The 14311-nt window shown below is 34.1% G+C and overlaps 1 protein-coding gene and 1 pseudogene across 4 annotated transcripts in view; one reads left to right on the top strand and one right to left on the bottom strand.

Moving 5' to 3' along the window:
• Positions 1 to 14311, bottom strand: part of SNX13 (sorting nexin 13) — a gene marked incomplete at its 5' end in the record, with an annotated part of 140487 nt that overhangs the window by 87849 nt on the left and 38327 nt on the right. Inside the window, 4 exons of one of the 3 annotated variants that reach the window (XM_082846760.1) lie at positions 4599 to 4720; positions 5782 to 5871; positions 8428 to 8530; positions 12669 to 12781. In XM_082846760.1, the coding sequence (XP_082702886.1) occupies positions 4599 to 4720; positions 5782 to 5871; positions 8428 to 8530; positions 12669 to 12781 (428 nt within the window). Of the gene's footprint in view, positions 1 to 4598; positions 4721 to 5781; positions 5872 to 8427; positions 8531 to 12668; positions 12870 to 14311 lie in introns of those variants that run through there. The other 2 variants (XM_082846761.1, XM_082846762.1) reach the window with 2 other exon arrangements.
• Positions 1273 to 3855, top strand: LOC309966577 (phosphoglycerate mutase 1-like; annotated as a pseudogene). Its single transcript has one exon. The product of its transcript is annotated as a phosphoglycerate mutase 1-like (transcript).

Raw genomic sequence — 14311 nt, 5'->3', positions numbered from 1 at the left:
CCATAGAGCTTAATAAATAATAGAGCTAAAGCTCAAAACCAGAACTTCACACTCTAAGTATATCCTTTTCTTCCTGTTATATCTCAAAATGAGTATTTTGTTTTATGTTGATGTTCTGTAATTGTTTCCCCAAGCTGATGAATAAATATGAACACTAGAATTTGGTGGTCCTAAATCTTTTCTGGGTTCATAGGCCCTTTTTGAAAATAAAATCTATGGAATCACTCAATAGGAAAAATAACAGACAATTTTGCATACATCTTCAGGGCTTCATGGGCTGTTGGTTAAGAACCCTATGCAAGATTGTAATTTGAAGGAGAGAAGTGATAACTTATGCTTCACAGTGCACAGCAGACAAGAATAAGAATTTTTAAAGTATTTGAGTGATTATAACCAGGCTTAATTTTCTTGATATTCACATTGGAAATAGTCAAGGAGCCTCTGTGAAGACATACATTTTAGTAGTAACAGAAAAAGCCAATGAAGGACAAAAATAAAGTCATTCACAGAAAAGGCACAAACAATAACTGAGCTTTACTGTATGCTACAGGTTTTACATCATATTGTTTTTTAACCTGAAAGCAGCCTCAAAAGTAGCTTATTATCAGCTCTGTACAAATAAGGAAACTAAAGCTCAAGAGAGGCTGATTAATTTGCCCAAAAACTTAAGACCAATGAACAAGCAAAGATATAAATTCATATCAGTCTAGTATGGAAGAAACCTGGCTCTTCCTGTAATTACCCAAATACTTAGCTTGAACGCACAGATTAGAGGAGGGGGAAAAAAAAACTTACGACAGGAAGTTTAAAGAAAAGGTGGTTATAAGATCAAAAACAGGGAAAGCATTGCAATGATATGAAAGAAAGGTGGGAGAAACTAAGATTAATAACCTAGATCATAATATATCTGGTAGCGAGTGGAGGAAAGAATACTAACTATTAAGAACAATCTGATTCTAATTCTCGCTCTGCCCCCAACTCAACAGATAATCCTAGACTAATCGCTTAATCTTTCTGGAATTTAGCTTCCTTCCTTGTCTGTGAAATTATGGATGTTGGACGGCATAAAAACTTAAACTTCTAAATTCCTTCACAACTTTGAAAACATTTTCACAAGAACTATTTTCATTACATTCCACTGAGCAGGGATTTTGCTTTATTCATTGCTGTATCCGCAGCACCTGGCTGGTACAAAGTAGACACAAAATATTAGTGGAATGAATAGATGAATTTGATCATGACAATAACCCTGTGAGGAATGCAGTACTGGGCAGGTATTTATTATTAGGCTTATTTCACATGTGAGAAAAACCAAAATCCAAAAAATTTTTAATACTTGCTCACAGTACTGCGGCTAAATGGTAGAGCAGGATACAAACTCAAGTCTTCCAATTACTAGTTCAAAGTTCTTTCTAGGTCTAAAATTTTTTATATTTTCATATACTCTTAAGCAGACACAAGAATAATGAACTCTTCTTATTCCCACTCTTCCAAAGGGAGAAAAACATCATTAGGATGGTGTTACCATAAAAAGCAGTGAATGACCGATTCAAAAGAATGATCTTAAAAAATACCTAACACACAGTAATGTTACATATATGAAATAAGGAGATAAAATCCAATTTCTGACTTCTTTGATTATACTTTATTATATTTTCTGTGTTCCACAGTTAAGTCTACACTCCTAATTATGGCTGGCTACTTTACAATGTTTGCTGTTAATCATAAGGGAGAAGGAGCTCAAATCTATCTAAGTAAGGTTAAAATTCAAACCATGAAACTTACTGTAGGCCTCCTCAGTGACCTCAGGCTGAGGAACTCACCTCACACTCTAAAGATCAACTGAATTATAGAAGAAAAAGTCTTGACAGGGCAGCATGAGCTAGAAATATCTAAGTGAACAGAGATGGAAACAAAGTAACAGCCCTAGGGCAAAGCTCTATTCTCCAAGACTCTCAAAAGTACAAAAGTATATTTCAAGAACCTAATTAGGGAAGAAGAGGGGTTGGTTGGAGAATAATACCTTCAGATTAGACAGTGTACTCCTGGCATAGCAATGCAGCCTCCTGCCTTGAGGCCACAGGCTCATAGGAAAATCACTCTGTGTACTGGGTAGCAAATTCTTTTATTTAAGAAAAAAAAAGATTGCAAATTCGCCCAAAGATAGAATCCTTTCTTTCAAAAATAAATAATTTCTGCATATGAAATGCCCTCCCCAAAATCAAGCAGTTTAAATACAAGGATATAGACCAAAATATTTTGTTATATGGGAGGCAGTATGTAAGGGGTGTTTGTAAAGTGAGAATTTTTGTATACCTCAGAAAAGTTTCTTAAAGGAAACTCATTAAAATACACTTCTCTTCTGAAAGTAAACAAATAAACTGAATACGTATTCTCCACTGACTTATGCTCCTTTGGTTTCTTCTTCCTCTAAGAGGACCCCGCTAGGTATGTGCCAAAAGTGAGCAGTTATGCTGAACTATTTTCAGAGCGTTTGAATAAAACAGAGTATCTGGGGTCATGACCTTGGCATCTCAGTGAGCCCCAGTCTATGCCGCCATGGCCACCTACAAGGTGGTGCTGATCCCACACAGGAAAAGCACACAGAACCTGTAGAACAGCTTCAGTGGCTGGAGCAAAGCCAACATGAGCCCAGGAGGCGTGAGGAGGTGAAGCACCACATGCAGGTGCTACAAGATGCTGGCTAGGAGTTTGACATCTGCTTCACCATGGTGCAGAAGAAAGCCATTTGGATCTTCTGGACAGCACTGGATGCCAATGACCAAGTGTGGCTGCCAATAGTGAGGACTTGACTTCAATAAAGCAGAAACTGCTGCCAAGCAAGACGAAACCCAGGTAAAGATCTGGACACGCTATTATGTCCTACCACCTCTTATGAAGCTCAACCACCCTTCTACAGCAACATCAATAAAGACTGAGGTATGCAGACCTCACTGAAGATCAGCTACCCTCCTGTGAGAGTCCGAAGGACACTATTGCCAGAGCTCTGCCCTTTTGGAATGAAAAAATAGTTCCCCAGATGGAGGAGGGGAAGGGGGTACTGAATACAGCCCACGGCAATAGCCTTCAGGGCACTGTCAACCCTCTGGAGGGTCTCTCTGAAGAGGCTACTGTGGAGCTGCACCTGCCCACTGGTAGTCCCAATGTCTATGAACTGGACAAGAAGCCCATGGAGTTCCTGGGAAATGAAGAGCCCATGTGTGAAGTCATGAACGCTATGGCTGCCCAGGGCAAGGCCAAGAAGTGAAGGCAAGCAAGCAGCCTACTTTCCCAAGGACACCCCCCTCCCACCCCATTCCTCTGCACCTCTTCCCTGCACATGTCTGTGGGTATCTTAAGTTGTAGCTCCAGATGGGGATCAGTGGCTCCCAATTTTCTTTTAGCCATTTTGTCTCCTGCTCCCATTTCCTTCATACAATCTAGTCAGAACAGCACCTATGGGGCAAAGGGTCCTCAGTCCAAGCCAAGGGAAGACTTATTCAAGAGGGTGGAGAGGAAGTAACTCTGGGACTTTTTGCTAGTGCTTTGTTTATTACTAAGGCCCTGCTTGAGTAGAAGATAGGCAAGAACCATGCTAAGATGTGACCAATGAGGAGGAACAAGAGAGCTTATTTGTGTTCCCAAAAGCTAATCCTGTACTATTTTGTAGTCATGTGACTGTCTGGGAGGCTCTAGTTATTCCAGTAGAAGATGAATGTAACCTGCATGGTGATTCAAACAAACATTTCCTCCATTACACCAAAGGAACTCGCTCCAGAAGATTAGGATCAATCCTGAATGTTTAAGTGTTGCATTTACTTTTACAAAATATATATATAAAATACATATATGTTGTGTCTATATTTGTACATATTATATATATTTCATATATTATTTATATATAAATATTAATATTAAAAATACCAACAACAACAAAAACCTTCTGGGGATTTTAGTGGTGGTTAACAGAAAACAAACTATTCCTTACACCAATATGAGATAAGCTCCCTGACTCCTAAGGTATAGGACTTCACCCTGTTGTATGTTTCAGAACCCCTCCCCTGCCTTATTGTTTTATGGCCATAAAATGCTTCTTGATCATGTCCAAGCATGTCTTTCACTGTGTCAGATTTCCGAATCATGTTCCAGTTGTTTGGCGCTGCCACTTGGCCCAGTACTCATTTTGAGCATAACTGTACTAAATCCTATTTCCAGAACAGTATAATAAGGGAGTGATGCAACTAAAAACAAAATAAAACAGAACAAGAGTATCTGGGTAAGAGGGGAAAAAAGTATTATCGGTAAGTGGGATGAAAGACTTTGAACAGTCACATGATTGGACAACTGGACCCTGAGGAAGAAACGGACGTACAGACTAAGAGAACAGGGATTAGTCAAGATAAACATTCTGTAAATGTAAAGGAACAAAGGTTTTTATGACTCTAGTTTTATAATCTAAGAGTTATCCCACAATATTAATCTACTGTTCTACTTACCATGTAATAAATCAATTTTCTCCTTCCATTTGAAAGTTATTTTCCCTATTGATACAAACAATATTTAAATTTTTCTGCATAAATACAATGCAGTGACCTTACCTAGTAGCAAACTGAATGAGTGCATTCTGAAGAGTCTGCCTAATTTCAAGAAGAAAAGATTCATCATCACTTAGTGTATAATACCAATACTGGACATAATCCCTCAAGGAAAATTGGATAACCTAAAACAAAAATATGGAAAACAATACAATTTTTTAGGATTTAAAAAGTAACAGTGGCAAAGTAAAACCTGAAAAGATTATTTGCGATTTATATTTACTTGCTACATACTAAATTGTAGTGGTAAATAACTGCCTTCATTAAAAAAGCATCAATATACTAAAACACATTTCAAAAATTTTTCAATTATTTTGGTAGCCCAATTCATCCACTGCCCAAATTTTTTAAAAAATTAAAGAATTATCTATGGCGAAGCCCCACCCAATTTCAGGTAAAGATGAAGCCTGCAGAAAAAATAAATTTCCAATGCTATAACATAATGAAGTTTTAATCAGTTTGATGGAATGAGATGCAAAATAATGTCAAGAGACGCTAATAATCTTGGAAATATGTTTTCTTTTGAGAATATCATCAGATTCATTACATCAAATTATAAAAATGACAATTCACTTAATTCTAATACCGGTGATGCTGCCAACAGCACTGTTAGCCAATAAATAGCAAATAATACAGTTTAATGTATTATGTTTTTGCAAATCAGACAAAGTAAATATGGGTTCATCTAAAAAATAGTATTACATTTTAAAGTATACATTATTTGTAATAATCACAAAATCAAGAATCGATGAAAAATATTTTTGGAGGAGAATAATTTGAATTCTAATTTTTAAAATATTTTTGAATGAAACCATAAATATCCATTTAAAAAAGTAATTAAACTAGTAGGAAAAACATCTGATTTATCAAACCACTAAGCTTGTTCATTAGCTGAAGAGTAACATTTTAACTATAAAATAATTAGAAACATTATCAGATGTCAGTAAAACCTTTTTTTTCCTAAATGTAAATTCAACCAAAAGGCTTTAATATCGTATTAAGCAAACACCTTATTATAAATAAGTTCATAAGTAAGGCAGCATCTTTATGTACAGACTCCAAGGACAGCATTATAATGAATTTCCAGCATATTACACAAATAGCAAAAATTCTTCTTTAGTATTTTCAAAAGAAATGCACCTAGCACACAACATATGGAATTCAAATACCACATACTGAAACTCACTTGCTGGAGAGGTTCATCAATTATATTGGCACCTGTCAATCTTCTATCGATCTTTATAGTCCTGGCTTCCCGTTTCATTTCTTCTAAGCACTGAAAGGAAACCATAACATTCTATTACATAGTTTCTTGATTTAAAGTCTCTGTAGTTTACTTCTAACTAAATATTCATTGTAACTTCCCTGTCATTATCTTCAAGTTAATAAATGACCTTATTTCTTGAGACTCGGGTATAAAGCAAACACTATTTCTCAAATTAACAAAACTAGACATCTAGAAAAAAAATCTTGTGTCATCACCAAAAACAATTATCAGCAAACATTATTTAGAATGTGAGAAATTGAAAATATCAGATATAATATTGCCATATTTCAATGAAACTTTAAAATCATAAGTTAGTGTTTCAGGTGAGTCAAATAATTATCTTTATTAAACACACCCCTATTTCCTCCTTCTCCCTCCCAGCCCAAAACAGTATACCAGCTGCCAAATGAATATATTTTAAATTAATTTTACTTAGGGATGGTTTTTAGCAACTAAAGAAAATGAATATTTCTCTGTAGTCTTCAGAAAGACCAGTGACCTGGAAATCGGGTGAAAAGTAGTAAGACACTCTTCAATTAAAAATACAAACCAAAGCACACATACATATAAAAAACATATGCCTCGAGTTATCACATGCAACCTCTAAGATTTTTTCATAAAATATACTTAGGAATCATTTTAGAAATAGCAATCAAAATCACCATTTTTATACCATATACTAAAAAACAGATTATAAAGACTTAACCAGTCTTGACTATGATTTATTACTGTTTAGGATCTTAATTCTTAAAATATTTTGCATCCTCTCTATGTACCACTCAAGTGAGTGGAAAATATGGATGGCTAGGAAATGATTCAAAAAGAAAAGGCAAAAAAGCAAACAACCCAATAGAAAAATGGGCAGAAGATCTTAATAGAGATTTCTCCAAAGAAGACACACAGATGGCCAGTAGGCACATGAAAAGATGCTCATCACTAATTATTAGAGAAATGCAAATCAAAACTACAATGAGGCACCACCCACCTTACACCAGTCAGAATGGCCATTATTAAAAAGTCTACAAATAACAAATGCTGGAGAGGGCATGGAGAAAATGGAACCCTCCTACACTGTTGATAGGAATGAAAGTTGGTGTAACCACTATGGAAAACAGTATGGAGGCTCCTCAGAAAACTAAAAATAGAGTTATCATATGATCCAGCAATCCCAATCATGGGCATATACCTAGACAAAACTACAATTCAAAAACATACACGCACCCCTACGTTCACTGCAGCACTATTCACAATAGACAAGACATGGAAACAACCTAAATGTCCATCAACAGATGAATGGATAAAGATGTGGTACATATATACAATGGAATACTCCTCAGCCATCAAAAAGAATGAAATTATGCCATTTGCAGCAACATGGATGCAACTAGAGATTTTCTTATTATATAAATGAAGTAAATCAGAAAGAGAAAGACAAATAGTATATGGTATAACTTATATGTGCAATCTAAAATATGGCACAAATGAACCTATCTCTAAAACAGAAACAAAATCACAGACAGAGAGAACAGATTTGTGGTTGCCAAGAGGGAGCGGAGGAGGGAGGTGGGTGGACTGGGAGTTTTGGGTTAGTAGATGCAAACTATTACACTTAGAATGGATAAGCAACAAGGTCCTACTGAAGAGCACAGGGAACTATGTCCAATCTCCTGGGATAAACCATAATGGAAAAGAATATTTTAAAAAAGAATGTACGTATGTGTATAACTGAGTCACTTTGCTGTACAGCAGAAATTAACACAACATTGTAAGTCAACTATACCTCAATTAAAAAAAAAAAGGTTCATTTCCTCAGAAAGATCTGTGAGCAAACTCAAAGAATACACACTAAAGGGAGTTTTAAAGGGAGACAGAAGTAAGTTTCAGAGATTACTTTAAAAGTTACAGTAAGTATTAGAAAAAAATGTATTTATCAATATGATAGTCTTATTAGCACATAATGGATAAGTTAATAATTGTAAAATTCAGTTACTGGCATCAACTCCAGACCATTTGCCTCTCTTCATACAAGAAAAACCATCCTAATCCCACAATAATAATTGAAGGCAATGAGAATCTGAAGCCTACTTCTAGTACGCAATTCCAATTTTATTTAGAGTATGATATTGAAAACAAAAGAATAGGAAAGATAATATAAAATTGGACTTGAATTATTAAAATTATAGAAACTGCACAGCCTAATCGCAAGCTCTATTTTTCAAGTGAGTTAAAGAGAAAGTGCCCATTTTCCTCCCTCTGGTTCCGATGCATTTATTTCATTCAAAACAGTATATTCACTGACATTTCCACAAGTCATACACATGATGCACTGAAATTCTAAGTTAAGACAGCAGGAGAAGACCCCAAATTTCTATCTTTTCCTCAAATTTGCATTCTCACCTTTAACATCTAACATGCATTTTCTAAGCCTGATCAGATAGACTCTCATAAATTTACAGTGAGCATTAGTGAATTATAGGAAAATCTGCCAAGCCATATAAAGATGATCACATATCATCACTGCGTACAGCAGGACTTTAAGGTTTCACATTCCTTTACCCTTCTTACCTTAGGAATCCCAGTTGATGTTGGAGGAAGAAATGAGTGTTCACACTGCTCTAGGTACTTCTCTGAGTTTGTTTTTCCAAAGAGGAGAGTAACCACAAAACCCCTGAAAGAAATTTAATTATAGATACAAAAACAAAACTTCACTACAATTTAACACATCTATTTATAACCAAATATATTTTTCAGATTTAATTGATGGCTTACCATTCACTAAAAAGTCAGTTTGCGACTTTTGACGAGGCGCAAGGAATTGACAGATTTTGTTAAGTTCTCAAGTTTAAAACAACTATAAACATTTTGTGAATTTATACAATAATGCCTTTACGAGTTTTCATCCAATATATTTCATAAAGAATCTCAGGCAACATTTTCAAACTTTAGAAAAATAAACCTTCATTAAATAAGTAGGCAAGCTAATAACCAAAGACAAATGAGATGTACATCTATAGCTATACCCACATTTCTATAATTCTGTTAACTAATTAAAGAGAGATATAACTTGCCACTATGAATACAGAATAAACAAAGGCTATACAGGAAAAAAAAAAGATCCAATTTACGATTTGTTTAAAATAAGACTGGAATTTAAAAAAGAAATATAAATATATCCCCAAAAGTTAATTATTTTTAAAACAACTATGGAGTCAAGGTAAGATAAAATACTGGTTTAGAATACTTTGTATTGACTAAATGCTATCAGTATTTCCTACATTTAAAGTTTCCCAAATAAATCTAAGCACTACTAAGTAGATAGGAAATCCATAAAAGAATATTAAATTTTAATTTTATAATGATTTACAGTAATCTTACAATGATTGAAAGAGTGCAGTTGGGGACTTCCCTGGTGGCGCAGTGGTTAAGAATCCGTCTGTCAATGCAGGGGACACAGGTTTGATCCCTGGTCCAGGAAGATCCCACATGCCGCGGAGCAACTAAGCTCGTGTGCCACAACTACTGAGCCCACGTGACACAGCTACTGAAGCCCGTGTGCCCTAGAGCCCGTGCTCCGCAACAAAAGAAGCTACTGCAATGAGAAGCCCACGCACTGCAACAAAGAGTAGCCCCCGCTCGCCACAACTAGAGAAAGCCCATGTGCAGCAACGAAGACCCAACACGGACGGACGGACGGAAGGAAGGAAGGAACGAAGGAAGGAAGGAAGGAAGGAAGGGTGCAGTGACAAGAAAGGAACAGTAAAAAATTAAACACAGTCAGCCTTAGCTATTGAAAGGAAGATTCTCAAGGTCCTCTGCTTTTTGTGGCTATCTGCCATTTCACCACTCTTCAGTACAGGCACCACATAAGCAAGGAGGAGCTTGGAGAAACAGATAAAGTCAAATCAACTCATGTCATCAATTCTGTTTCTGTTTCTTTTTTAAAAGGCTGGCCTCAGAATTATCAGTAAATTTCACATATCTGTGTTGTATCTGACATTATTACTAAAAATCAAGTTGGCCTTGTATTTCAGTTTTACCTAGCTGTAAGCATATTTAGACACAATAAAATGCTGATATTAAGTTAACAATGCATTTCTAAAAACATTATCATAAAATAAACGTTCACCTTTGCCCACAGTGTGACAGTAGGAAAGTAAGCTAAGGAATAATATGATCTTAGAAAGAACCTAATTAATAGCTTCAGCCTTGAGGTTTAAGTAAAAACAGGTGCTACTGCATAACCAAACAAACATAACGGGAATGCCATTAAATAACTCATATCAGTATTGAAGGTATCCCAAAATAACCAGAAAAAAAAAACCACCAAAATTCAAAAAAACAAAAACCAAAAACTTCTGAGTCGTTTTCTTTCCAAAGGGTTTCTTTATTTTAGAAAATAAGGGGTTACCATTGACTATAAGCAAAACATATACATTATCAACACTGTATACAGGTAAACTGCAGAACTCAAAAACTTAAGTTTTACTAGCCAAAAAAAAAAAAAAAAAAAAGATAGTTTCCATGAGAAAATGTATTAATTCCTCTCTGACTTGCATTTTAACTAGGAAAAAGAACAAAAACAAATCTTTAAAACTTACACAACAAAAACAAAAAAACACTAAAACTAAGAAATGATTTTTAGTTATATGTAATGTAACTATTTAAGATTGATATATAAAAGCCTATTTTTGCTCTTAAAATTCATAAGGCACTGAACTATATAAATAAAGCTACATTAAAGAAAGGACAATCATTCTTCATAATTAGAGCCAAAATTAGAAAGATTTTTGACTCAGGAATTGTGATACTCACTGACTGTAACTGAGTAACCTGGGAATGCTTAATTAACTAATCCTCTGATATGATTCTGGATGCTTGTTAGTATATAAATTGAAGTCCCCTTACTGTGGCACTATATTTCCTGACATCAGTAGTCTGGAACAGAATATCAAATCAATTTATGACATAACATGAACTTGGAATTTCAGATCCTTCCATGTGACTTAATATTATCTAAAGAGTTTATAGTGGCCCTCCCACACCTACCAATATCCCAACTTATCTAAAAAACTTCACAGAACTTTACAAATATCCAAAAACTTTCTTGAAATTATTCCTTAATAAATTAGCAGACTCAAAAAGGGAACAACAAAGGTTCCTGGGACTTCGAAATGAATGGACTCGTGACCCTTTTCCCTTTCCCAAATTTTATATGGAGCAGTTGAGTCTAAGAGAAAGGATTCTCACCCCTCTACCTTCATCTGTAACGCTGCAATTTCTTCCCTTTCTGAAGTATTGTAAAATATTCTGAAATCCTTCCTCACTTTTGCCAAAGGCTTATTCCATTAGTGAAATAAAAGAAATCTTTCCTTTGTGAGAGAAACATCTCCTCAATTTCCTTTCCAATCAATAAAAGCAGCCATGACCTTGTGGGGGAGTGGTGCAACCATGCAGGTCTGGCCTTGATTTGTGACTAAAGAATGTAATTTAGGAAGCCCAAATGGCTGCAGATCTGTAAGTCTTCAATCATCTTTATAATCAATAAAGATATTCAGAACTCCATTTATCTGATTCCTATGGCTTATTTCTTAATTGTCTCAGTATATAATACCATATCCAAGCAATTATAAGGAAAATATTAAATCTAATATAAAATACAGTTTTATGAATAGTCCTCGATGTAGCTTCCCAGTTAAATTAATTCTCACTTGTTCAACAATCAGTGGGTGACCTCCCTATAAAATGGTTACACATGATTTTCAAACTCATAACCTGAAAAATGTGACAGGTGGTATATATATTCAGAAGCCATCCCTTCAGTGTCTTATACAGTCTCTCTCAGGCCACAGTTTATATATGCTATTCAATTCAGCTAAGTCCTCTAAACCTACAGGCTCAAACAATTCCTCCAAATATTTGGGGTCTCAAAAGATTTTTCTGAAAGAACTCATAGGTATTCACTGCACAAATAATTACATAAATGTATTACACATATACAAATACACATATATATACATACACACATAAACATTAACAACAAAATGCTCATTTCAGCTAAACTACCTTGTTCAGAGTACCTAAGTAGCAAGCATCTCTCTTGTTTATACATTTTCTTACATATAATTTATATCTGATACCAAACATTCTACATAGGAAGCTATACTAAATCATGACTGAAACCTCTCCTGTAAAGTTTTATCAACTCAAGGTTAAAGCATAAATACTGTAAACCAAATAACCATGAAGAGAAAAATGGCAAAATCAGGTGTTTGTTGGAATTTTCTAGAACAAAATGACAGCATTCACTAAGGGAAATAATTAACACAATAATTAACATTAACATAATAATTAACATTAGTGTCTGAAGTCTAATCAATGAAACAGTATCTTCTAGTCTGTAAAACTTGATGTGTCATCTCAATTTAACTTATTTATCTTATTATTATAATAGATAAGGAAATTTCAACCTTAAAGGGGAAATAACACCAAAAGGAATAAAAAAAATCTTAAAAACTTTTCAAGTTACACAAAAAAGTTTATATCATCAGAAATTGAAATTTATTTTTAAAGATGATGACCCATATTGCTGGTACAAATCATAACCATCATCGTTTTTATTTCTATAGTTATCTTAATTTTACTATTTTTAACTCTGGTAAAAACAATTTGCAAAAATAGCATTCACAAATCATACTGCCATTTCTCATGATCATTTTTTTTTCTTATTGAGGTCTCATGGTCATTTGTTTCCATTTTGAACAACTGAACATGACATGAATTATAAAATTATCATTGAGAATACTTACCCACCCACAAAGCAGAGGATATAAAATGCCAAATAAAATATTACAAAGGGTCCAAACGTTATTAGAGAAAGGACAATGCCAAGGCTTCCCCATCCCCATATGGACAGACTGGTCTGAAATAAAGCAGGAAAAAAAATCTTTTTAATAAATAAATAATTTTCCATAGGAACTAGAAAAGAACCAACAAAACTTTTACATAGTTTATGTTTCTCCTTTTAAGCATTCATGGTATTGTTTCAGTAATTTTAAAAATATTTACTTTTGAAAGTGTTAAGTACATTCTTGGAAATTTATCTCCCAGAAACAATATACAAAATCTATATGTAGAAACAAATTTATAGCATATCAGCAACGATTTTAAAAAACAATCTATTGGCAATATAAATGAACAAATTACATAAATTGTTGAATGACATGAAAAGTGATAAAGTATTTATAATAAAAACATTTATACATTTATATATGCAAAAGCATGTATGAAAGCTTAAGTAGACAACAGATTGTACTTGTTTATATTTCATCTTAAAACTACAGCATGAGACTTTTTAAAAATTAAAATTTCAAGGTAAAAAATCCATGTCTCACTAAAAATTATATTTTTATTTACTCAAATTATTTGCAGAAATTTGTAAAATTATAACTGCACAACTTCCAACTTCCCGTTACCAAAATTTACCACGAGTTCAACAAAACATCTCTAAAAATTCTCCATCCTGTTTCCCTATTTTGTTTAGAATTATACTGTATTATCTATTAAAAATACTCCTTTTGTTGAAGGCAAACTGGATTTTAGCAATTTAAGTCATTATGAAATAAATAAATGTATTCAGTTCAACAAGTTCCTATATCCATTTGCCTTATACTGTGAGGTATACAAAGGATGCATTTGTCCCACTCCTGCCATCAAGAAGCCCAGAGAAGAATGTCTTACAGGAATGAAACAATTAGACACTGAACCAAAAGAAAATAATAGAAAGCATTATAAGATGCTAAACTGAACGAAATTAATGACAAAAAAACTATGGAATAGACAATAAGTGCTATGGACTATGAGAGAAAGCACAGTTTTACTTATTTATTCATTCATTCATTCATTCATTCACCAGTCATTGACTGCTTCCTATGTGCTGTAAGTTCAAAGTGCTGGGGATATCACAAGGAATAAAGTATACCCTCATAAATCTACATTTTAGTAAGGGAAGAACAACAAGCACACCCTCATGAATTTACATACCTTTGTAAGTTTACATTCCAGAAGAGGAAAAAAGACATATAAATAAGTAAATATATATCAGATGGGGATAAATGCTATAGAGAAAAATAAAACAATTGCATGTGGTTGATCTAAGAAGCTTTCAATGATTAAGTGACACATGAACAGAAATCTTAGGTAAGATATATGGAAAATTTATAATAGTCTTCCTACCCCCAAATAATATTTTTCCATTTATTCATATCATCTATGTCCCTCAGTGAAGGGTTTTTTTAAATTTCTTCTATATAAGGCCTTCACAACTCTTGTTCATTTGTATTTTTATTACCTTTTTTCCTCATCCTGGCCACATCTTTTTAACCAGAGGACAGAATGCCTACTGATGTTTCTACCCTGCCTTCATGATCTCCTCCTTGAATCAGCTGGGGAT

Source organism: Leucopleurus acutus (assembly GCF_964270905.1).
Source record: "Leucopleurus acutus genome assembly, chromosome: 9".
In the NCBI taxonomy this organism is placed as follows: Eukaryota; Metazoa; Chordata; class Mammalia; order Artiodactyla; family Delphinidae; genus Leucopleurus; species Leucopleurus acutus.
The sequence above is the reverse complement of the archived record's forward strand: the minus strand, read 5'-3'. Positions and strand labels throughout refer to the sequence as shown.